The sequence below is a fragment of the Convolutriloba macropyga genome, chromosome 7 (assembly GCF_964194025.1).
Source record: "Convolutriloba macropyga chromosome 7, txConMacr16.3, whole genome shotgun sequence".
Classification (NCBI taxonomy): domain Eukaryota; kingdom Metazoa; phylum Xenacoelomorpha; order Acoela; family Convolutidae; genus Convolutriloba; species Convolutriloba macropyga.
This window is the reverse complement of record NC_134474.1, coordinates 11647311-11674352: the sequence shown is the minus strand read 5'-3', so window position 1 is coordinate 11674352 and position 27042 is coordinate 11647311. Positions and strand designations below refer to the sequence as shown.

The 27042-nt window shown below is 33.8% G+C and overlaps 1 protein-coding gene across 1 annotated transcript in view; it reads left to right on the top strand.

The window, feature by feature from the left end:
- Positions 1 to 25962, top strand: part of LOC142342604 (glycogen synthase kinase-3-like) — a 42469-nt gene extending 16507 nt beyond the window's left edge. Inside the window, exons 6-9 of the mRNA XM_075393995.1 lie at positions 9906 to 10012; positions 15767 to 15960; positions 22444 to 22630; positions 24670 to 25962. Coding sequence (XP_075250110.1) covers positions 9906 to 10012; positions 15767 to 15960; positions 22444 to 22630; positions 24670 to 24947 — 766 coding nt within the window. The 3' untranslated portion in view covers positions 24948 to 25962. The remainder of the gene's footprint in view (positions 1 to 9905; positions 10013 to 15766; positions 15961 to 22443; positions 22631 to 24669) is intronic.
- Positions 25963 to 27042: the final 1080 nt, after the last annotated feature.

Genomic DNA, 27042 nt, shown 5'->3' with positions numbered 1-27042 from the left:
CTACTATCAATACCCATTTGTTTTAGTATATCCATTTCGGATATTTTCATTTATTTATTTGTGTATTTGATTATTTGTTCTTTGTTTACTGTTCTGATGATGGATATGGATGATGGCCATTATGGATGTGGATTAAGATGATGGAGGTGTATGCTGTTGTCAGTTAGTACAGACTCTTCGGTTTTGTACTTTCATCAGTACAGAGGTGTATTCAGTGATCGTGTGTGTTCTGGAAGGTTAACAAACCGAGATGTATTTCTTTAACTGTTTTATATTTTTATCCCTTTTTGTGTTTAGAAATCTTTCCCATGTTACTAAAAGGTGTGAACGGTAGGTAATATAACATTTGTTAAAATTATAATTATGTTTCTTACGTCGGTTGAGATGTAAGGATTATGTTTAGTTAATATTATGAGGTTTTTCTGGGTTAGAGGTTAGGTTGATTAATGCACCTTTTAGTAATGTTCTTTATATATCTGTTCTCTAATTTATTATTCTGTTCTGTTTATTATTCATATTGCTTGTGTATTTCTAATTTATATGTTCCTTTTTATCTTTTGATTTGTGTGGGGGGGGGGGGGTATGACACACATTTGGTTCGGGTTAGGTGGGGGAATGTGTGTCTTGTATAAATACTGATCACATGTATAAATACTGAACATATTTATAGGCTGAGTATAAATACTGAACACATTGAACATGAGTTGAAAATGTTGGATATTTTTACATTGGATGAAATGAATAATTTATATTGAGTTCGCTATAAGATAGCTGTTTGTTACATGTTTATTCAAGAGTAACTAACTGTATAGTATAAATGGGGGTTGTGTTTTAATGTTGTTATTACTATTACTATTATTATTATTATTAGTATTATTATTATTATTTATGTTAAAACTTTACTGACACTGTTGGGGAATTGTTATTTTCCTCTTTCGAAGATTGTAATTATGAGATTGTGTGATCCCATCAGGTGGTGTATATTGTTTAGATTTTGTTTGTATATTTGGTTGTTTTAGAGTTGGAATTTCTTTTGTTAATAAATAATTTTGTAGTTCTAATTTAATATGTTTTTCTTTCGGATAATATGGTACAATATGGTTTCTGTGTATTGTGATGTGCTCTTTATTGTTATCTTTCAATATGTATGTTGTTTCTGTAGGTTTATCAACAATTAAGTATGGTCCTGTTTTTAAGGGTAATAGTTTCTTTGATACTCCGTCAATCTGTTGTTGGTTTGTTACTAATACAAAGGTGTTTTTGTCAAGTGGTTTAGCTGTTCTAAATCTTACATTTAATTCATCCGTTAGCCTTTTTCTGTTTTTCAATATTTTTGTTATGGTTTGATAAGTGTCGTTATAATGTTTCTCTTTATCGAGAAACCATTTTGCAAATGTTCCGTTTTGTAGTTTTGCTATTTTGGGGTGACTGAATTGTTTATCTAAGTGAGTATGTGCTGGTTGTGTTTTGCATGCGCTTGTTCTTGTTGGGTTACAGTTTCCCATCTCGTCTGTAGTTGTTCCAAGTTTAATCTTTGTTGGTTTTCTTGGTTTTTGATTGAAAACAACTTCATAAGGTGACATGCCTAATCTTGTCTGGTATTGGGTATTATATGCATACGGAAAGAATTTTGCTTTTCTAGACCAGTTTTGGTACTTTTCGTTGAGTAATGTTCTGATAAATTGTCCAATTATTCTATTAGTTCCTTCCACTAATCCGTTTGTCCAAGGTGCGTATGTTGTGCTTGGTTTAAATTTGATTTCAAAGTAATTACAAAGGTGCGTTAATTCTGTATTTATATATTCCGATCCGTTATCGGAACGAATTTCTTCGGGTAGTCCGAATTTCATAAACCAATGTTCAAATAATGCTGTAACTGCATAGTGTGAATTGTTCTGAGGCGCACACATTATTGTTACGTAATGTGAGAATGCGTCTACGATCACAAAGATAAAATTATTTCCTTCAGATGTAGGATGTATTGGACCTTTTGTGTCTATCATAATCATTTCGTTAAAGTATGTTTTTGTAGGTGCTAATTGTTCTTGCTTACTTTTCGTTTTTGTGTTAGCGAAAACTTTGTTTGTTTGACATTGTATGCAATCTGCGATCAGTATCTTGATCCAGGTTGTTAAGTTTGGGAAATAATATTTTTCCATTATGTTTCTTTTTGTTTTTTCAAGTCCCGTGTGACCAACTGTGTCTACGCAATGGTTTTCGTAAAAAACACATAATAGTAATGTTAGTGGCAAACAGATTCTTTGTATTGTTTGTTTTTTTATTCGGATAATCATTTTCATTATGTTAGTTTTTTCGTCAATAGTAATTGATTTAAACTTTCTGTAATACGCGAATAGTCCTTTATTTCCACGTATGTCCATTGTTACTGAATGTGGTTTGTTGTTATTTTTCTTCCACATTTTAACTTTATGAAGTATTGGGTCTATTATTTGTGTTTCCTTAATCAATTCTTCTGTTACTTTTGTTTTTTCATCATAGAAAATATCTGTTATTTTTGTATGATCAAAGTTTTGTTCTTGTTTCACATTGTTGATGAGTCTAAGGTAGTCATCGTCATGATGAACTTTGTATGGTCCTTTTTGATTCTTTTCTATGATTAAGTCATCCTTTTCGATAATTGGCGATTGCCAATTTTTTGTTTTTGGTTTGTATTTCGGTACTAAATTTGTTTTTGTTTCTGTATTATATTTTTCATATGATATCGGGTGATATTCGTTTTTATCGATGTTAATTTCAAAGTAATTGTTATGTATATTAGCTAGAACTGGATAATGTGTCGTGTCTTTATTATCGTTATTCGTATTATTACATATGCTGTATTTGCATTCTAGGTGATTTGCAAATGGTGTCTTTGCGAAGAAGAATTTTATGTTTTCTGGTATTTCCACTGTAATATCACGTGTTTTAGTGAAATGCTCTTCATCTATTGTTCTACTAAGGAGGTCTGGTAAAGCTAGGTTTTTTCCTTCAGTCCATATAATATGTAAGTTGGGAAATTTCATTAGTATTAACTGGAATCTATAAACTCTATGGTTTGGTTTATTCTTTTGTGTAAAAAGGTAAATGATTGGCTTGTGATCTGTAAATAAAATAATTGGGTGATTTGAACCTGTTAATAAGAATTCGTATTCTGTGAGTGCGAAAATAATCGCTGAACATTCTCTAATTAGTGTAGATAATCTCATTTCAATCGGTGTGAAAAGTCGAGAATTTGCTGATATTAATCGCATTTTCTTTTCAGTTGGATGTTGTTGCAGTAATGCTGCTCCAATGCCTGTGTTGGACGCATCTGTTATAATATAAAATGGTTTTTTTGTATCTGGTATTGTCAATTCTAGGTTATGTGTTATTGTATTTTTCATTTGTTCAAATATTTTTTGATGTTCCTTAGTCCATTTGAAATCATTTTCTTTGTGTAATAGATTGTATAGTGGTTGTAATATTGGTTGCATTCCATAGACATATTTGGCTAAAAAATTTATTGTTCCGAGGTATCGTTGTAACGCTTTCATACTTGTTGGAGGTTCCAGTTTTTGGAATCCATCAATTCGTGATGTAAGTGGTTTTACTTTTTTATCTTCGATAATATGACCTAAGAATTTTACTTTCTTTAACATGAAGTATGTTTTATCAGGTGCTGCTTTTAAATTCTCTTTAAGCAGTACTTTGTGATATACGATTAGTGTCTCGAACATTTGTTCGTAAGAGTTTGTTTGAATAAAAATATCATCCACATATGTGATGACTGTTCCTTTTCTAATTAAAGGGTAAAGGAAATGTGTTAAAATTGAAGCGAATGCTGCTGGTCCGATTGATATTCCGTAGAATAATCTTTTAAAACAATATTGTTCGTTTCCAATTGTGAAATGTGTATATCTCATCGATTCTTCGTCTAATGGTATTTGGTTATATGCGCTATTAAGGTCTGCTGTTGTGAATATTGTTCCGTTTATTCTTGTTAATGCTACATCAACTGGTTCAATTGGCCAGTTACACTTTGATTCATCTATCATGTTGTTCAAATATCTTGCATCTAGGACAATCTTTAAAGATTCTCCTTTTCGTAATATTATTACCGGGTTTGTGAATGTATTTCCTGTTGATAGTTGTTCTTTATTTACGGGTGCAATTATGTCGTATTTTTTAAGAACATCTAATAGTTTTTGTATTCGTTCTCGAAGATGTATAGGTACTTTGCTTATTCTTTGTTTTTTGAATATTGCATCTTTTTTTTATTGGTAAATTCAATTTTACTTTCGTTTTTCCTACGTCAAATTTTGTTGTTGCATAGACTTGTCTATAGTCTAATATGATTTTTACTACTTTTTCAAATTCTTCTTGTGTTAAGTGTGAATGTTGAAAATCAAACATTGTTATGAATTCTTTTTCATGTTCTGAATATTTGTTGATATTAAATTTGCATTTGAAGTTTGGTTTTCTTTCAAATGTTGCGACTTGTTCAATAGTTTCGTTTTCTTGTATGTTTAATATTTCCTCGATATCGTTTTCATTTTCGTATGTCAGATGGTATAATGCTTGGAATAAGTCGATAGAGCTTGTTTGATAAAGTTCGTTATCTTGTTTTTTGAAGCTGATATTTCTGTTCATGAAACCAATGAGTCCTGTATATATTGTCATTCGATGTTTATTTTTGTTGATCAATAGTATATCCATAAAGTATTCTTCGTCTGTGGAAAAATTCTTTATATCTGTAAATGACACTTTATGATATTTATTTATTGGTTCGAAATGGAATTTCGATTTCTGTATCGTTTTATCATTTGAGTGTTTCATTTGTTTAAATATTGGTATTGGAAATGTTATGCTTTTCTGTTGATTTGGTTCTATATAGATTGTTTCTCTATTAATGATTGTGTATAATCGAGAGTAGTAAGGATAACCTTTAGTACTATTCATGTAGAAGATAATATCGTTGTCTAGATTCGTATTTGTATTTAGTGTCAGTTTGTTGGTGTTAACATTTATCGTTTCGATATATTCTTTGAAGAATGGTGTACCCAGTATATTATGATTGCATTGTGTTACGTAGAAGTGAATGCGAAAATTGTTTTGTGGTTTGTTTCTACTGTTAGAGATTCTGTCTGGTGTTAAATTCATTGTTACTGTTCCAAATGTATCTATTTTTGTATTATTTGCAGCTGTTAGTGTTTTGTTTGCTTTGTCCAAGATCATTTCTGGGTTATTGTATTTGATTTCATTCCATGTATCTTCATTTAGTAAGTTTAATGTTGCTCCTGAATCTAATAGAAAATCTATTTCTAATATTGGTTTTTGTTTTGTAAAGTCCTGCTCAAGTTTCTGATATTGATACATTGGTAATATCCATGTTGGGTTGCTTTCTAATGTATTTATTACAGTATTGCATGTATCTTCATTGGCATTGTAAAATTTGTCCAGTATTTCTTGATCTTCGTCTGAGGACTCTGATGTGTACTCATATTCGTCGATTCCTGGTGGATCGTTATCTGGTTTTTCTAATTCTACGCTATTTACTCTGTTTTTGCTATTGTTGTTTCCATCATTTCTCCGTTCTTTTGAATAATGTCTGTTATTTTGTTCTCGTTGGGATGAGAATCCTCTATTATCTCTGCTATTGTTATTTGAATGATTTCTATTGTTACTATTAGAACGTTGTCTATAATTATCGTTTCTATTTGAATCTCTACTGTTGTATCTTTGTCGGTTATTGTTAGTATTATTTCTGTTACTATTATAAGGTGATTGTTGTCTTGAATAATTTCTGTCATTGTATCTTGAATTTGATCTGTTATTATTATGATTATTTTTGTTATAGCTGTTGCTTCTATGATAACTGTTGCTTCTATTTCTATTGTAGTTATTTCTGTTATAACTTGTACTTCTGTTATTATAATTATTTGATCTTTGATATCCTTGAGTGTTTCTACTATCTCTGGAATTTCTATTATAGTAGTTGTTTCTTGAATGTGATCTGTATGGTGTCCGACTTCTGGAGTTGTTATATATTGGTGATGTCGGTGGTAATTGTCTACCATTGACATTATTTGAATCAATTCTTCTATTTGGTAAGTTTTGATTATTTCTCATGTGACTGTAAAATGATCTTTCTTTCGGTCTTGTAACACTATCTCGACGTGGTCTTTTGAAACATCTTCCCTTTGTGTGTCCATGTGAGCTACAATAGCTACAAAACAGTGCAAACTTTGGTCTCCCTTTAAAATTCTTTTTGTCATATGTATTGTTAATTCCGTTTAGAACATTGCATATTGTTCCTTCGAATTGTTCTAAATCGTTTTGGTTAAGTTCATTTATATTATTACAGGCTATATTCATTTGTTTTAGATCTTCATTAATATTTGTTGTTGTCTGATTTACTTCATATAATCTTTTGTGATTATTAGTTATTGTTCTTGTTAGATCCATTTGATCTATTTTCTCTACTAATGTTTTGAATGGCATTTCTGGTTCTCGTGGAGTTTGTTTGTGGTTTGCATGTTTCTTTAATGCTGCGTTTTTTAATTCGTTATCTAAACATCTTATGAACGTTTGGTTCATAACACTATTTCTGTAGTCCTCTGTGTATAGAGAATAAGCAGTTTTGACAAGTGTTTCTATTCCTAATGCTAATGATCTTAGTGATTCGTTTGTATGTTTTTGTAATTGCTGTAATATGATTTTTGCTTGTTGTTTTGATTTTTCCGAATCGAACATATCTGAGAATTCTTTACAAAATGTTTCCCAATCTAATTTTGTTTCACTTGGAAGTGTCGAATACCATTTTTGTGCAGGTCCTTGTAAGGTATGTAGTATTAATGCTGCTCTTTTTACTTTCCATTGGTGATGTCCTGGTTTATTTACCGGTTCAATGCCACTGCTGAATATCATAGCAGCAACAATGCTATTTAAATATTCTTCAACAGTATATGCTGGATCTGTTCCATCGAATGGTCTTATTGTTGTTGGTACTGAACCACTGCTAATGTTTTGTTCAATTTGAGGGTCTTCGTTTATGCTCATTGATGTTAGTTGTTTATAAAATGGTAGAGGTGGTTCTACTACTGTTGTTTCCCTTTCTTCTGTTGTGATTGAATTTGTTCTTCTATTTTGATTTCTTTGTTGTTGATTACTATGTCTGTCAGTATTTTGTATGTTTTCATTTGTTGTATGTTCATGGTTTCTGTTATTAAAAGGATGTTCTTGATTTCTGTTATGCAAAGGATTTTCTTGATTTCTGTTGTGGAACGGATATTCGTATTCCATTCTATAGTTATTTTGTTCTTGTAAGTTGTTAAGAGTTCTATCCAATTTGTTAAGTACCATTTCTAGTGCTTCTTCTTGTCTTTTTTCCATGTTTTGGCTCATTCTATGATATTTTTCTTCTAGGTTATTTATTAATTTATTAGTATGTGTTGTTACTGTTTGTGTAATTTCGTTTTTTAAGTTTTCATAATTATATTGTTGTTGTTCCCAATTTTGTTCTTGGTTACTATATTTGTTATTTACCGAGTTGATGTACATTTTGTTGCTATTAATTTCGTCCTTGTTTTGATATTTTCGTCTGTTTTGGTTTATCGATGGTGGGAATTGATTGTCAAATCTAATTTCTCTTTCATCTGAATCAGAATTTTCTACATCTTCTATTGTATTATTGTTGTTTCCGAATAAATTTGATGTTAATAGTTTATCTGGCTTTATTGTTGATTTTTGTTTTACTTGAGAATTGCTCAGCTGTATATCTTTTGGTGTTGACGTTGATGTTGAACTTTTTGTTATATTAAATGATGATGATCCTGATTGTCCTTGGTCTAGTATTTTCACATAATTTTCTATTCCTTCAATGAAATTAATACTATCTGAACTCATCTGTAAAGTGCTTTCAAAATGTTCTGAACTATATTCTTTATCCCAAATATTTTTGAGTTCATCACATAGATATTCTATTTCGTCAGTATATGTTTCTCCGAACTGTATTCGTTTTTCGTTTATATGTTCAAAATTATCTAACCAAAAGAGGAAAGTGAATTCAGATACTATTTTTATAATATCTATTGAAGCTGTATTTATTTCTGGTTTTAATTCTATTATTTTTGTTAGCCAATTATTATAATTTTTGATATCACATCTTAATCTGTCATTCACAGATTGTACCTGTTGACGACTTTCATTGAGATATCCACTCGTGTTTCTTATTATGTTGTATGTTGTGGATGTTATTGCTGTTAGTTTTGTTCTATCCTGTGATTCTTCATGTCTTTTTAAAAATATGTTTAACATTTCCGATAGTGTTGTTTCATTTTGGAAATTAAAATATGTTCTTCTGTTGTTATTTTCATTTGTTAATACGAATGTATAATTTCTGTTGTATCTATCTCTATTCAGTAGTATTACTGGTAGATAGTGTGTCAAATGGTTGCGGTTAATTTTTATTTGTTGTATGTGATCTGTCTCTTTGAAGAGGTTTCTCTTCAAATTTAGGATTATTCTGTAAATTAATTCTGTATTTTCTTGTGGACAATCATTTGCGATAGTAAAAGGTGTTAATTCGTTATTATGGTTTTGTTGTATATCAAACTTGGAAGCCATTTGTTATTCTTTGAAATTTTTATCCGTTATGTTTTTCTAACAATAGTTTTTGTTATATCCCTCAAAAATTATAATTGTTTACCCAATTTAGTTCAGCACTGGTCGCACCAGATAAGACGTGTTCTAAGGCTTACCTTTATTAGGATATTTCCTGAACTGTCTTATGGTTGTCTCAAGAATGATAGTTAATCTTAAGGCTTACCTGACTAACTAAAGTTCTATTCCTCTAGTCTGTTACTCTTCTATCTGAGCTTCAGTAGACAGTGCACGGGCCCCAATGCTACGGTCTAACGTTTATCTCAATACAAAACAAGAGCGGAGTAGAGAGAGAGAAATATACTTTATTATTATATCAGGATGGTAACTGGTACTGACTAAATAACTTTCTCTTCTGCTGAGAGAGGGTAGATGGGTAAACACATAGAGGGAAAGGAGGATAAAATAATATATCATTTTTATCCAATCAGAAAAGAGTATTTCAGTCTTTCTGAATAAAGTCTTTCAAATATTAAATATTTCTTTTTGGAAGTCATGTCTGACTCCAGAAGACACGAAGGGGACTATGGTTTATATTCTACCGTAATTATAGAATCAAAGAGGTAAAAAGTTAGGCGCTTTTCGTCAACACTTGACAAAGTGTCAAAAGTGAGATTTTGCGAGAGGTCGATTAAAATTAGACTTAGTGAGGACAACTAAGTGGTCAAGAAACTTAGATAAATGCGCGGTAAAAACGTATTTCTATTGCGTACTTGTTTTCGACGTATGTTTCTATGACTTAATTGTTAACTAATTGACTAAGTTGAGCTGTGTTGAGGTTTTATTAGCGCGTTATGGATCTATCCTGATCCCCCAGCCTTGTGGGTATATAACTTTTACGCCTCAGACGCTCGTGCTATTTATTACATAGTAAGGTGCTACACAACAACACATTGTAATCGGGGTCATAAAAACACTGGAGGGGTGAAACAGAACAGATGCAACTTTTTATACCCTTAATTCTCTAAGCATGAGAAAACAAGCTAATATAATTCGAAAACTGGAGGAAAAAGCAAGACGGAATACGACCAAAAGGGAACGGCAACTGGTGTCGTGTTCCAGAAGTATTGCAATGAGGGCGAAGATTAAGAGATTAAAACACACGAGACATGTTCCTTATTGATTCCTGTTAACTATATATGCAGAGAGGGGGGGGGGGGGGTCAAGCGCAAAGTCTCTCGCCACCCTTTGAACACCTCTGATGATTTTAACTGAAGCTGATACTCATTGAGCGGAGTTTTGATCAAGTTACTGTCGTGTTTCAGTGCTAAGAAGCTGACGCGTGGGGAGCCAAATGTGTCCTACATATGTTCACGCTACTACAGAGCCCCAGAACTCATATTTGGAGCAACCGACTATTCTTGTAGCATTGGTGAGTACAACAACATTGAGATCTATACATATTACCTCGTTAATAACTTTTTTGGGCGCCCTTGAAAATCGGTCTTATCGGTCCCAATTCGTGGGCACAGAAATAAGTTCATCTGATTGTTATTTTCTTATGATTTGATATTTTTGGTGCAATTTGCTGACATTTGTAATCAGTGAACGTAGCATCCTTGATTTCTTATCAGGCTGAAATTTTAGCATTTCCTTCGTTAATTAAATACGCGTTAATTTGTACGGGATTGATTGAATGATAACCGTCCTCACAGAAATTCTTTATCTAAGCCAAGTAGCTCTTCCGTACTAGAACTCGGTAAAGGAGGATCGGTAATGTGTGTGTTTGTACAATGTTCCCACCCTGCTCATCCACATTCTTTCTTGCCTCTCTTGTCTACCAAATTGTACAGAGATGGGAAAATTTCAAAAAATACCGAGTAGTAATGCTGCGTAAGTTAGAACTGTATACATTGCAAGATATAGGCAGACGATTGTACTAGCGAGTTTTTTTCACTTCTCTAGAATGGACAAAAATTGAAATGAGCAACATATTTAGCAAAAATGAGCAAAAAAATTAACGGTTTCTAAAGAAGAGAAAAAACAATTTCATCACGTATACTTCCACCTAGGTCTGCAAACAAAATCAAATTGTCCTGCCATTTGTAACTTTCTGAATCCTTTATGAGCAAAAATCCCATTTACACTGTTCTTCTGTTCGCGGACAATTGGTTTTATTAAAATGTAAAAATTGAGCCTTTGTAATGACAAAAATAGCTTTTATTTCTTGTTCATTGAATGTGAAAATCAACAAAATTCTGCATTTGGCAGGAGTTGAGATTTTCTGGTAATCTTTTCTTCCGTATCTTCAAGGTGTCTGCTGCTTACTGCTACTGCTGCTTGACCATTACTTTTGACAAAGTTTGCTAAGAAAAATTGTATAAACAAACAGCACGTCTAAGTCAAAACAAACAGTATTACTAATAGGTTTCTTACATTAAGTTAGCCGAATTTTTGTATTGACAGCGAAGAGTTTGACAATTGGGCAACACAAATTGAACTGACAATCTTGATATTTGCGAATCATTTCAAATGGTTTTGCTTAGATATCCCAGTAAAACAGTATATTTTAAATAATTTTGTGTCGAAATTGCCGATGAAGACAACTAAGTCTAGCAAATTAGATAACTTGCATATTTTTAATTGCTCTCGTAGAGAAACAGTTATTGTAAACGTGTGTCTTTTTTATGCAAAATTTTTGCCTGACCGTCTTGACTCTTCGATTGACTTTTACGCCCTTGACTTTTTGCGTGATCTGAATTTCTCTCTCAATCACAATTTCGAGCAGCTGAACTCAATTGGCGGCAATTTAATACTAAAAGTCAACTGAAAATGCGCCGAAACTGGTGCCATTTTTCACTTTAAATCTTAATAGTGGTGTATGTTAACCTCTAATGTGGTTATTTGAAGCCCACTATTCAACGTCTCAGTCGCATTTAGGCTCCCCTCCCGACTGAAGCAGGCTGCAATTGATTAGAGCCCCCGGTATTTGTTCGAGAGCAATTCTTCCGAAGTTTAGTCGGTTATGTTTAAAGTATCTTCATGTTTCATGGTCGCACAACTTTTGGCCACAAAAGATTGGACTAACAAGCTGGTAGTGAGAAGACAGAAATTACTTGACAGAGACAGTTATAAATGACCTTGAGATGCCGGTGAAAGACATGGTTATATAAGTAACCACTCGAACATTTTCTTGAAACAGGATAAAACTCTACTCGCACCGCCGAAAAAATAGCTACTGCGCATATAAAACAGTCGAGTTTTATATGCACAGTATCTATTATTTAGATACAAAAGTGATGAGCAGTTACACGAAAGAACTATATTCGAGGACTTTTAACGTTGTTAATAGCCGCACAGCGATAGCTCGGGCTATTATTGGCCGTCTCTTGTTTTTTTTTATTTCGTCGCCGCGATTTTTGTTACGACCATATGACGTCACAATCACTTCAAATCTGCCTTTTGTTCATTCGCTCATGCAATTTCAACTGAAGTGCTTGTGTGACGTCATTTTTTGCTCTCAGTGAAGCGAGTTTTTTTTGTTCATTCGCGTGATTAAATTTTTGGTCACACTTGACTTACCTCACTCTCAAAAATTACTTCCTCTTTTTGAAATTGACTTTTATTTACTTTAATTCAAAGAGATAAAGTCAAATGGGTGTGTGTCACTCTAAATGAAGGTTATTTGAGAGCAGCTAATAGAGGCAGCAAAAACTTATACAGATTTTTAATCAAAATATAACATATTGGCCCGTCAATGAAAAGACGAATTTTTTGGCATGTCTGTTACTGTTTGTTGAGACTACAAAGCTATTGCGGCTATTTTCTGGCAATCTGCCAGCTATGTTTTTTTAATCCAAAGGATTTGGATTATTTCGGGCCGTTTTTTCGTCGCTCGTCAATGTAAAGTTAAATTTGAGTTGACTTTAGTTACGCTGGAGTTGTAAAGCGCGAACTTTTTCAATCTACTTTTAATGTTGAGTGATAAATTGGTGTACGAAAAAGTTTTCGAGTGAATTTTTTTAGAGTAAAGTTTTTGAGAAGAAATTTTTCTCACGTGCGGATTTTCGACTTCTGTTTTTCCAGGTTACGCTCTTGATTTTAGCGAATACTACGACCATATGACGTCACAATCACTTCAAATCTGCTTTTTGTTCATTCGTTCATGCAATTTCAACTGATGTGCTTGTGTGACGTCATTTTTTGCTCTTAGTGGAGCGAGTTTTTTTGTTCATTCGCGTGATTAAGTTTTTGGTCACACTTGACTTACCTCACTCTCAAAAATTACTTCCTCACTTTGAAATTGACTTTTATTTACTTTAATTCAAAGAGATAAAGTCAAATGGGTGTGTGTCACTCTAATTGAAGGTTATTTGAGAGCAGCTAATAGAGGCAGCAAAAACTTATACAGATTTTTAATCAAAATATAACATATCGGCCCGTCAATGAAAAGACGAATTTTTTGGCATGTCTTTTTTACTGTTTTTTGAGACTACAAAGCTATTGCGGCTATTTTCTGGCAATCTGCCAGCTATGTTTTTATAATCCAAAGGATTTGGATTATTTCGGGCCGTTTTTTCGTCGCTCGTCAATGTGAAGTTAAATTTGAGTTGACTTTAGTTACGCTGGAGTTGTAAAACGCGAACTTTTTCAGTCTACTTTTAAAGTTGAATGATAAATTGGTGTACGAAAAAGTTTTCGAGTGAATTTTTTGAGAGTAAAGTTTTTGAGAAGAAATTTTTCTCACGTGCGGAATTTCGACTTCTCTTTTTCCAGGTTTCGCTCTTGATTTTAGCGTATACTACGACCATATGACGTCACAATCACTTCAAATCTGCTTTTTGTTCATTCGTTCATGCAATTTCAACGGAAGTGCTTGTGTGACGTCATTTTCTGCTCTTAGTGGAGCGAGTTTTTTTTGTTCATTCGCGTGATTAAATTTTTGGTCACACTTGACTTACCTCAATCTCAAAAATGACTTCCTCACTTTGAAATTGACTTTTATTTACTTTAATTCAATGAGATAAAGTCAAATGGGTGTGTGTCACTCTAAATGAAGGTTATTTGAGAGCAGCTAATAGAGGCAGCAAAAACTTATACAGATTTTTAATCAAAATATAACATATCGGCCTTCAATGAAAAGACCGAATTTTTTTGATCTGTCTTTTTTACTGTTTCTTTGAGACTGCAGATCTGCAAAGCTATTGCGGCTATTTTCTGGCAATCTGCCAGCTATGTTTGATTTTTTCCCCAATGTTTTGTCCATTAAAACTTAATTTTTTTCAAAATTTTTAATGCCCGGATTCAATTGTGTTACTAGTTTGTTTCGTTTTTCTGAATATCGTTTGTACAAAATGACCAAAATGAATACAAATGAAAATAGGATTGTGAAAATAATTATTCGTTTTGATTTCTATCAATTCTGATACGATCTAGCAATTTTTGTTTTTCAATTTTAGTAAAAGAGTACAAGATTGTTTTGTAAGCTATCACCAGTAGGTAGTGAAATAAAACTAATTCGGGTTGCTGTTTAATTGTAAAGTAAGTAGAATTAGCTTTGGATGACAAATAGCCCAGAGAAATTGAAGAAAGTTCACGTAAAATGCTGAACAGGAAAGTCACGTAAAGTTAAGGTTTTATTTTTGACGAAGTTAGAAAACCTGCAGGATAATTCCTGAATTACAATCCCTAAAGTATGAACGAAGTATAGGCCAGACTACCAATTTCATTGAAAGAACAGCCTTAATAAAGAACAGAAAATAAGCAGAGAATATATAAATTCAAACACAAAAATCAACAACAGATCAAAAAAGTGATCTCTTTTGAAAACAAATGCCGTCAGCCACTGAATGCAAAAACATAAAAAGACGACAGAAACGAAGTTCGTTTTTATTTGAATTTCACCAATGTCGTGATATCATAATAACTCAAATTCATTAAAGCGCGTATTTTAATTTTGAAATTCTTAGAACCTATAAACATCAATTATTAGAAAGACTGAAGCAACTATAAAAATTACAACCAGGGTACCATGCGAGAACAATTTCATGGGGTGGGCTATAATGGAAAATACCTGAAAAATCATCACCTTTTAACTGGAAATAGTTAGTAGATTCAATATTGTCTCATTATAAGGCGGAGGAAGTCTGCATATTTTCAGACTAAGAAGCTAAAAAAAACCACCGCGGTCAAAAGTTATGGTTATTCTCCTATTTGCTATTGCTCTCGAACGAAGTTTGAGGCAATGATTGTAAATGTGTTGCTTTTTTTGGCTTGACCTTTTTTGTGCTTTTGTTTGGAAGTTTTGCTTCACCTGTGAAGGGACTGATCCATTTTTGAGTGATCTTATTTGATCTCATTGTTTGGTGCTAATATAAAAGCGAATGTGAGGGGTTGAGGAGAAAAGCCGTTGTTGCAGAGCAATGACCGTAAATTAAGTTGGCCCCTGCTTGTCGTTAGAGAGCAATTCATCCGATGTTGGTGGAGTTATGTTTTTTAAAAACAAATAGTATCGTTAATTGTCATTAGCTACAAAGTGAAATTAAGAAATTGTTTCACCAGCGAGATGCATAGTTCAATACGGAGACTCAGTAGCGAGAAAAATTTAAACAACGAGCAAGAAAAACTTTAAAAATAACTAATTTTATGAAAACAAAAAGTGCCGAATTCATATAAACTATTAGCTGCCCTTTGAAGAATTTTGAAACTCAAACTAGGCAAGGTTCGAAAGCATGTTCCACCGTCAAGGTTTCTTCTGTTTAAAGTTTGAATGAAAAACAGTAAAAGTAAACATCAAATTGTCGAACATTTTTAAACTTCCTTCCAAAGTATGCTCAAAGATTTCTATCATTCCGCTTTTAAAGTACTCTGACGCCTTCAGGCCGCTCTTTTTGCTACTTTTACATCTTCAGTGTGACTAAAATAACTTTTTTAATTTGACTATTGATCCAAATATCAACGTTATTCAACAAAAATATCTATGTTTGAAAAATATCGAAATTGTGAATAAAGTAACTGCAAAATTTCAAATGCATATTATTTCATCAATTTTTATTCCAGTTTATTTTCTTTGTTCAATCGCTTTCGGCGTCATTGAAATCAATCGCGTCCTTTTTGCATGTATATGTCGCTGAAGTTTTGGTTTTATGGGATGAGGTCATGCAACCACTATGTGAATATTTGTTAGACATCTGGTCGGCGGGGTGTGTGATGGCGGAGCTGTTGCTGGGCCAGCCGATCTTCCCAGGTGATAGTGGGGTGGACCAGCTGGTGGAGATAATCAAGGTGCTGGGCACTCCCTCCAAGGACCAGATCAAAGATATGAACCCGAACTACAACGACTTCAAGTTCCCACAGATCAAGGCACACCCCTGGGAGAGGGTCAGTACAAACTTGTACAAGCAAACACGCAACAAATGAATATATATCACTTACAATACCGAGGGACGTTGATTAAGATTTTAGTCAGTCGGGTTATCGTCGACGGTAAAGGCGATTGGCTAAAAATTCTCATTGGGTATATATCATGAAAATTGAAGAAATTGCAATGTGAGCTACAGAATGCCAAGTTGTGTTCCAAGAAAGTCTTCTTCATTTCATCGATTTTAGCAGGAGTTTTTTATCATTTCATCTCTTGGTTATGTTTTTAATAGCTCCGAAGCGATAGCGTGGCTATTATTGGCGTTTTCGTTTTTTTTTATAATCCAAACGATTTGGATTCTTTTGGGGCGCTTTTTCGACGCTCGTCAATGAAAAATTAAATTTGAGTTGACTTTAGTAACGCTGGAGTTGTAAAAGCGCGAACTTTTTCAATCCACTTTTAAAGTTGAGTGATAAATTGGTGTACGAACAAATTTGCGAGTGAATTTTTTGAGAGTAAAGTTTTTGAGAGGGACTTTTTTCTCACGTGCGGCGTTTCGAGTTCTGTTTTTCCAGGTTTTTCTCATGATTTTGCGAATACTATTAAAGGTGATAATGCATTATTGTGCATTATTTAAATTTGGTAATTGATGATTAATTGCTCTCGTAGAGAAGCAATTATTGTAAACGTGTGTGTCTTTTTTATGCAAAATTTTCGCTTGGCCGTTTTTACTGTTCGATTGACTTTTACGCCCTTGACTTTTTGCGTTTCGCGTGATCTAAAATTCTCTCTCGATCACAATTTCAAGCAGCTGAACTCAATTGTCGGCAATTTTATACTAAAAGTCAAATGAAACGTGCGCCGAAACTGCTGTCATTTTTCACTTTAAATCTTATAGTGGTATATGGTAACCTCTAATGTGGTTATTTGAAGCACGCTATTGACTTTGTTAGTCCCATTTAGGCTCCCCTCCTCTCCCCCCTCCCCCAGACTGAAGCAGGCTGCAATTGATTAGAGCTCCCACTGGTCGATCGAGAGCAATTCGTCCGACGTTATGTCGGTTATATTTAAGGTTTTTTTATGACTTCGGATATTAAAAAATATTAATAATTTTGTTTCGTGCTTTTTTGTTCTGGTTATTGATTTAATATGATTTTTGGTGTAGTTTCAAAGCAGTCGATTTAATGACAGGTCTACTTGGGTTTCTAATGAGCCACAAGATTAGTGAATTTCAATTTGCATGTTTTTGTAGTCTTATCACTTAGCCCAGTTATTACAGGTCACATTCATATTCTAATAAAGCAATAAATAACCTATTTAATGTTTCCAGTTGATAGCTAATGGTCTTGGGAATTTTGGCGATCTGTTTTTAATGTACGGCTGATTTTTTTCAATTCACTGAAAAAACATTGTCTACTTTTGGCGAAAAGACATTTTGTACTTTTTAACGTCTACTAGTATGATGTGATTGAAGATTTCAGTATATAGTCAACTTTTTATTATGTTTTCAGCAAAAAATGGTTTTTTTTCAAATGGTTTTCATTGAAAGATTTGTTTCAAGTGAGTGTTTTGGAGGCGCAATTGGCAAAAAAAATCGTCGTGAAAATGCATCAGATTTGGTTTTTGTTTCATATTGATGAGCATAATTAAATGGTTTATGTAAATTTATTTATTTAGAGATCTGCTGACTACTAATTGAATTTCTACATAGAATCGATTCGGAAGTTTTTCAGCTACGGTTTTTTAATTCGTCGTCTTCCCTGTTTTTTACGACCATCTGAGAACGCGCTAAGAACGCAAATTTTAGGCGTTTTGAGGACTTTTGCCTTTCGAAGGCTGAATTTGTGTGCGTGACGTCATTTGGTTCTTCAATGGTATGAGTTTTATGTCCATCGTGTGGTTAATTTGTCGATGGTAAGATTTCACTCATGAAAAAAATAGCTTCGGCATTATTTTCAAATCTATATTGAGACTATAAAAAATGAGGCTCTGTAATGTTCGTTCGCACATGAAGTATTTTTAGAAAAAAATGTATATGAACAAAAAGATCGCCTCCAAAGCAAACAATTCAGTGGAGTAAAAAACGCCGCATTGGATTGATGAGGCGTGCCATTTTTAAGAAAGTCAAGACGAACAACGAAATCAAACAACAATAACAACAGGCATTAATTAAATCAAAATTTTTTTTTTCAAAAGACTTAGTAACAGGGTCAAAATAGCGTCAGATGAAACTCAAAACAGACAAATTAACTTGTACTTCACTAGAAAAGATGAGGGACCACTCCATAAAAAGGCTCGGTGATTATTAGTCAAAAATAAACAAAAACAGCAAAGTAATTTCTGAAAACAGTAAGTTTCAGAGTAATGAAAACCATTAGATAGCAATTGAAAACATCCAAAATGTGTATGATTACATACGCTTCTCTAGAAGGACATCAAGACCTCTCATTATTCAATTTCTTATGAGGTTACAGAAAGAACAAATAGAGACAAAAAACAATAATTCAATTAAAATTTACGAGAAAACGCTGTCGAAGCTTTAAAGCCATATTTTGATCCTCAAAATATGTTCACTAGAGCCTTCTTTGAATGCCATTAATATGGTATGCGACCTCTCAGTAATCAGAATAGGTAACAAACAGACAAAAAGAAAAAGCATAATTAAGTATTACTTTGGTATTTTTTGAAAACAATTATTAAAATGAAAAACAATGAAAATTTTGAAAACAATTAAAATGAAATGATCAAATAGGTTCGTTTATTCGTCCAAAGAGAGTGCTTGAGACCTGCACTTGAGTATGTCTTTCGTGTACAAAAGTAACGGCAAGTATGTACAAAAATCAAAATTAGTTTATTGTATTTCCGAATAACAAACCCGTGTTGAATCCAGTAAATTCAATGATTTTTCTAAAAACATTGGATCTTGTACATTTGCGTCTTGCCTCGACGAATATAGTGTCATATGTGACCTGTAATTATTGAGACTAGGTAACAATTAGGGAAAAAAGAACAAAATGCAAAGTTAAAAAGTTTTTTTTATTATTTTGATTGAAAACGATTGATTTCGAATTCTTTAAAAAAATTTTATATTTTGTGCACTCGCTCGATCTCTTGAAGCCAATAATGTCATATTTGATCTTTAACCGACGAGACTAGGCATCAAAAAGACGCAAAAAAGGAAAAAGCGAAGTTTTTTTTTAAACAATTGTTTTTAAAGTCATGAAAGCCATCAGCTATCAACTCAATTCAGATTATGGCTCATTTTTTCCTCCGTTAAAAGCCAATAAGACCTGTCATTATCTTGGCAATTTCATACGACTAAAATACAATTAAAGACTAATGTAAAAAAAATTCATTTAAATTTTTGATAAAGGGTTGTCGAAGCCGTTAAAACCACAATCTATGCCTGTAAAGACTTCTTTTACATGTTCAATTGTGCCTTTTTTAGAACGCCAAGAATGTAATATGCGAATTGTCAATAATTTGATAAGTTGACAAAATGAGAAAAAAACGTGAACAGTTCCCCAATGCCTAAGAATAAAAAAATGAAATCTGGTAGTATCAAGGCGGAAAACCATTACTTAGAACCCGTAAAAAAGATTACTTAAAACCATTACTCCAAAACCGCGTAAACCCCCAAAAAGGATTAAATTTTATTTAGTAGAAAGAAGAAGAAGCATTTCTTCTTTGCTGACACTAAGCTACAAGTTGACCAAATTAAGAGAAAAATAGTGGCGAAGTTCAATAAGCCATTGTTTATTTGAAAATCAGTTATTCAAAATCAGTTAGTCAAAATGATCAAAATCTTTCGATTAAAGAAACTAGATACATTAATTTAGAACTGCTTAGGAAGCCAATTGGACCTATCAACAGTGACCTTGATTTGAATTGTTCTGTAACAAATTAATAACAAATTTAATAAATAAAAAGATCGAATTTTTTTAAAAAAAAACCGACTGATTATAATCCTATTTTTTTTTTTGCATTGTAACAGTCCAGGATTGGACCAAAACCACCTTGCTATTGCTGTCCTTTTTAAACACTCAATTGTTTCAAGTGTTATAGATCTGGATAATTTGTTGGTTAAAAGATCAAAAATAAATGCTGCGTTCTTGATAATCCTAGATTAAATTAGCACAACACAAAAAAAAATTTATTCCGGACTACTCTCAATGGAAGTCGAAGTAGGAATAGCTCCTTTTGTAGTTCACAAAGAGTATGTTAGTTGTTTTTGGGTCTGTACTTCAGGTAATTTTAATCAAAGTGGACTAAAAAGCTTATTTCGAGCAATTTTTGATAAAAAAAGGCTGAATTTTGAAATATTTAGCCTAAAAATTAAATCAAAAATGTCAACTATACTTTTTGGTCTTCAAAAATAAAATCAATAATACTATTTTTAATAATTTTTGCATATTTCAGTAAAATCGACGATTATTTTAGGCAAAAATTCCGGAAAATGTGATTGAATATAATGCTAATGGCTTTTGTATTCACAAAAATTTAAACCACGATAACTTGCTTAAGAATACAAAACTTTTAAATTGATATTCTACGTTGGACGGGCTTTTTAATGATAACACTGACAACTTTCTACGATGAATATTGATCGTCGATTAAAATTGACTGGCCAAAAAAATCATAGTTCCCCCCTCAAGAGGGAAGAAAAACTCCAATTGGAATTATTTAGAGGTAACCCAAACTAGATGGTTATAAGGGTATATTGATTGAAAGACATTATGGTTTTTTTTAATTTGTTCCTAAAATGAAAAGAAGGAAAAGAGTGAATCAGAATTTCGATTTGTTTCGTTAGCGATCTCGTTAGTAATGTTTTTATAATTGAGGGACGCAACGGTTTGTTTCGCCGTTGGTATGTTTAATTGCTCATAAACGAAGTTTGCAGCAATTATATTAGTCCTGATGGTTTTTTCAAGCGATTTTTCGCTTGACCGATTTTTCGTCTGACTCATTTGACTTTTCGTCCTTAAAAACGGTATAAAGAGGTAGCGCTAAGCTGGCATTAAGTTTCATTAGATGACTTTAGCCGCATTTAGTAGTCCTTCAAATAGTTAGCGTGGTGAAGCTACTGTGAAGGCCGTAGTTCAAGTTTGAAAGGTCATTTTTGGGCGTTTTTGAGCCCAAAAGGTTGCAATTTTTTGGATTTTTTTCGCAATTTTTCCGAGTTTTTTGTTGATTTAGTCTAAATTTAAAGCTGGTTAAAGTTGATAAAGTCCTTTTGCAAGACCATTAGTATTTCGAATGACCTTTTTAACAGCTATATGTTTTGGTAATCCAAACAACAGTTTTTAAGATTTTTGAAAATTTTCGTCTTTTGAGGTTTTTCAGCCCTAGGTGTCAAGGAACCTCCTCTAGGGTTTGGTAATCGATTACTGCACATACTTTAAACATCACGGAGTTAAGTTTTTTTGGCGAAACTTGCATTTTAATTTTTTTGACATTTGTTTTTATTCAAGTTTTTCCTGACACAGGGGTAAGAAAACCTCCTTAAGAGTTACATAATAGGTTACTGAAAAAATGTTTTTGGCCATAGAATAGTTTTCAACGTTTTGATACCACAATTTTTAGCATTTTTTTAAAAATTAAACTTGAATTTTTTTAAGTTTTTTGAAATTGTTCGTCGCTTTTAGGTTTCTCCAGCTTCAAGAGCCAATGGACCTTCTCTTGTGTTTGATAATAGGCTATCGGATAGTTTCTAGATGAAATGGAATGTTTTTCAAGCTTTTTATATCACGAATTCAAGCAAATTAAAGAAAAATTGCAATTTTTTCTAGTTTGCATATTTTTGAATTTTTTGATTTTCCGGCATCTGGGACCCAGGGACCTCCTTCGAGGTTTCATATTAATCTGCTGCATAGTTTTTAGATTTAATGGAAATTTTAGATTTAATTTAATTTTTGATTAATTTTATCCTTTTCTGAGTTTAACGATCATTACTGGCCATTTTAAGTCTTGCAGGTGGGTTACATGACAGAACTCCAGACAAAAAAATGGATTTGAACTTTTTTTTGTGAAAGGTAGAATTTTTTTGAATTTTGCACTTCAGTTTTTTTCCTATATGGTTTAATTACTATCAAGGCTAGAGAACTAGGAGTTGCAGCAGAGTCGAATCTCATCATGGAAAATATTCCTAGCTCTCTCTCTCTCTCTCTCTCTCTCTCTCTCCCTCTCTCTCTCTCTCCCTCTCTGTTGATTCGGGTTTCTTTCCTTCTCTTTCTCGTTCACGTTTTACCTCTCGCACACCTTTCCTTAACTGTTGATGCTGTAATGTGGCGAGATGTCATCATCTATTACCCTCACCTCACGCCCCTGCAGTTAACCTAAAGCTAGCCCCACTAAACCGTGGCTAGCTACTGGCAGAGCCAAGCGCTCGTCAGTCGTTTGAGAGGAATTCGCCCGACGTTAGTCAGTTATGTTTGTCTTTTGAAGGAGATTGCTGTCTTAGTGGAGATTGCTGTCAATGCAATTATCGTCATTGGGTTGTTTAGGTGTTTTGGAGCCGGACTCCGGCAGAAGCTATAAGGTTAACAACTCGTCTGCTGGAGTACAGTCCAGGCACTAGACTCAAACCCATGCAGGCATGTGCCCACAACTTCTTCGATGAGCTGAGACAACCGGGCGCAAAACTGTCCAATGGGAGCGCACTCCCACCTTTGTTCAATTTCACCCAGCTAGGTAAGAGTTAATAGAGGGAATTGTTTCCTTAAACCCTATGGAATATTACCTATTATAATTGACATGTTGCGTTCTTAAAATATAGTTGAATTGTAATGGCTAGTCCCTTTATATCTATAATGTACCTCCATAATTTCTCATACAAAAATGCATTAATTTGTTCACGCAGGCTTTTGGGAGCCACAGTTTTCACCACCTGTAGGGGGAGCTCCAAGTAACTAGTGCTATGACGCAGAGCACAATTGATCAAGTAATTTTGGATCTATTCTGCTTCAACCAAAGTGAAGGTGCTTTATAGTTTTTAGGCCGACCTAGAACTATAGCTCTGAGCTAGCTGTTATGACTATAATGAATTTATGGAAATTTTAGTTTAAATAATGTCTGATGTTAGTCTGAATATTAAAATTTTGTAGGTTATATAACTTCCGATATAAGATGCGTATAAGAATGAAACCCTGGTCGCTTAGAAGTTCTTTGCTCGACTTATTTTTCGTCTTACGCTTTTAACTTTTCTTCCTAAAAAACGGGTAAAGCACGGAGAGAATAAAGTGGCTGAACAGATCTTAGAGACGTACTAGTCTCTAAGAGATCCATCGAACCTGCTGACGAGACATGAAATCGTGGCGTCAAGAGCGGTTCTTCATCTCTGATCCCCTCCCCCCTCAGTCACCCCCACCGCACTCACCTCCTCGCCTCATCACTCCCCCCGTCCACTTTCCACTTACTGGCAATTAGATCCCCCTCGCCTCGTCTGAAGCCTCAGCTGGCTACAACCGAAGGCAAACGCTCGCCGTTCATTTGAGAGCGATTGGCCCGACTATTGTCGGTTGTTTTGGACCCTGTTGGGTTTGTTAATGAATTTTGTTTTGCTATATTTATTCTTATTTGACCATTTTTTCACGCTTGATTTCCTGATCTCAATTGCTCTCGATCGGATTTTTAAGCAGCTGAACTGAATTGGCGGTTGTAAGTAAAAACTTGTTTTGTAAGAAAATTGTTTTACCCATTTTGTGAAACGTTTCAACTGAAATTTTCTTGAAATTCAGGGTGAATATCAATTCAATCATTACGGCGATGATTCACAGTTCACTTCACAATATCAAGTCCAGTGAACCGAAAGATTATTTCGGAAGTCCGTTATTTAAGCGCATAAAAGTCACTGAGCGCTGATGAGAGGAAAAGCGCTAGAGAATTGAGAAAATTGGGGATGGACTTCAACTATTATGATGCTAAATAGTTTCGAAAAGTAATCTTTCCATTGGAATTTTATACTAATTTTTTGAGAGACAATTGCTCGGGGTACTTGACTATTTTTTGGAGTTAAGTCGAGATTAAAGTGCAGCAATTCATTTTTTCAAATGGTTATCGCCAAATTTCAACTAAAATCTTCAAAAAATTTTGCTTATTGGCAACAAAAAATTACGTTTGTCTAATCAAGTATTCGATTAATATGAATGAAAGTAGAATGAAAATTGAGCCAAAATCGGTTTAATTTTGATACTTTAAATATTAGTAGTGATATCAAATGGGCTTCTATATTATTTTGAAAGCCGTAGAGAAATTCTGGGCTGAAAAAAACTGCAATAAAGGCTTCCTGCCTGTCGTTTGAGGCAATTCGCCCGAAAATGATAGATTAGCTAAGGTAATTTTGAAACATTTTCCAGTGTATGCTATGTGATTTTCCTATATGTAGTTCCGATTCCAGACTTGAAAGTTCGTTTTTTTAAGCAAGGTTATGTGACTCCTGCTAAATTTTCTCCGAAATTCTGGTTTGTTTTTCGAACCGCTGCGGGGGTCTCGATTAATGCCAGATTAGCTCAGATACTTCGTCAGAGGCCCTAACATATACATAATTTGCCGCGGATTCGATTCGAAACGATTTTTCTTTTCTAGTTTCAACGAATGCATCGTTTGAAGTATCTGTTAATGTTACTGGTTTCTGTGACGTTTTGTTTATCTGTTAAGTTTGGTATTGCAGAAAATCTCAAAATTGATGTCATCATTAATGTGAGTGAAAATTACCGTTTTGATTCTTCTAGAACTGTCATCTCTACCAAGTGACATCGATGTAAAGAACCTCTACCCCCTCTCAGACAGCCACCAATCAACGTCATCGCCCCCATTCTCACCCCTCCCCTCCAACAGCCAGCAAGGGGCAGGTGTATCTGCGGGTGCTACTGGGGGAGCATCGAGTAGTGATCTCACAAAAGTAGCGTCGTCTCAACTTCCGACCGTTAAAGAGGGGGGCGCTTCGGCAGCTGCGGGGGGTCCAGCCGGTGCTAACCAGCCCCCTTTGACGGTATCCTCAACTGCTTAGAAACCAAATAAGCCAACCGATTTACCTGTGTTTGGATAAAGATAAACTTCCCTCTTTTTGTCTTGGTTGGAACCAAGATAACACGTGGCTGTTATGTGAAGTTGAATATATACATACCAAGCTTTGATTGGTCTTTCCTTTCCGTCCCCCCCCCCCGCATTTGTCAATCCCCTCACTCTCAAACCATAATCGCAACTTCCGAAACTAAATCCGTGTACACAATATATGCAACCATTCTAAATTCATTCAGGTCGTCTTTTACAAGACATTTCATTTTTTGATGAGCTGAGAATAAAACTCAGCCTTACAGGCGCTCTTTGCTATTTTTCTCTCTTTTTTTGCTTTTAAAGCGTTGTTCACTTATATGAAGAGCAGTTACAAATTTCAAAAGTTATGCTACAAAATCAAGGAATTGAAATTTAGAATTTCTAATTGTAAAGTTAGCTTAGATTTTATGCCGTATACGTCTACTATTTTACTTGATGTAATGGATTTCATTAACAATGCTGTTCTAAGAACATCTACGAATCCTTTGTGAGTTTATATCAATACTTAAAGAAGCTCTTTTAATTTCTCTGTAAATTGATGGTATAATTTTTGACTTGATATGACTTTCGCAATGACGTTAGCTGGTGCTGAGCATGTTTTAAAGCGCGTTAATTTGTTTGAAAACTATGAGAATTTGATCAAGATGTTAAAGTAACTAAAAAGGGTTTGTATCTTGTCTGGAATTTTGGTGCTGGTCCACGAAAAGTTCACAATCTACCGGATATAGGGGTTCAAATTGGTCCAAGTGACTAAAACGTATTGATTGTGAGTTTCACAAGACACCTTTTGCTCTCTAATTTTATATAAATCATTTCAATCATTGATTGCCCATTTTATATTCTATTTCCTACCATTACTACTCATTATGAATTCTTTTCTTCTCTTTACATTATTATTATAGTGTTTTACCTGATAGTATGTATGTATGCATGCTGTTATGGGTTGAATTTCCTGACAAACGGTTTTCAAAAATTCCAAATGTGTGCTAGGCAGATAGAAATTTGAATCTAATGCACAACGGCTCGAACCGACCTCGAACCTTCAAACATTTTCGAATTTCATCAGAAAGATTGAACATTCTGAATCCGATCACAGAATTGTTAGTGCAGGTAATTTTACCCGGATTTTAAATAAGCAATTATTTTTAGTCTTTAGGACTGTTTGCTGCTCATATACGGTGCGTGTATCGGAGAGATTGGTCTTAACATCATTAAAGTGAAAGGATATGATAGCGTATTGTGAAGCGATTTGATAGCGTTTCTAAAGTTAGAAACTATCAACGAGCTGCTTCTATCAAAACGTTTTTTACACGACAAAAACAGAACTCTAAATTGGAATTATTAGGATACATTTTGATTGCGTTGAGTATTGGCGTCGATGCTGAACTAGAACTTGACCTGAACTTTTATTTTAACCACTTTGAAGGTACTTTGATCAGAAGGCAGAATTGGCTCATAAAAATGACTACCACCAATAAATTGCAGTTTTGTTCCACGACATCTTGAGCGGTGAAGATGTGATATAAAGCGGGGGTGTAATTTAACAGAAATTCAACCCTACAGCATTTTGTCAGGCGTGTACTATCATGAATGCCAGTGTGAGTGTTGAGAAATCATCATGGCATGGTTTTGAACCTCAGCAGTTATTTCTGTTTTGATGTCTCATTCTTTGTTTCCTCTGCTCTTGTTCTGACCTATTACTATCACTACTACTACTACCACTAGTACTATTATGTAACCAATCAAATAATCAATTTTAGTGTACATAGATGATGATGATGCAATTAGATAATCCTATCTTTCTCTTTTTCTCTCTTTCGAGTTCAAATTGGCTCAAAGTTGCTCACTTCTACACCGCCGTCACAGCTTTGCTACTAAGTGAATTGGTTCTATTTAATGCTGCTTTAACAACTGAACCACCGAAACCTTATTTTAAGTTCACAGACACTAGACATTTATCGCTGTTATATCGTACAATTGACTTTGATCAAGGTCTGTGAAGCTTCAATTTCAAATTGGGTTTCATTTTGTATTGAAACTGGGCTAGT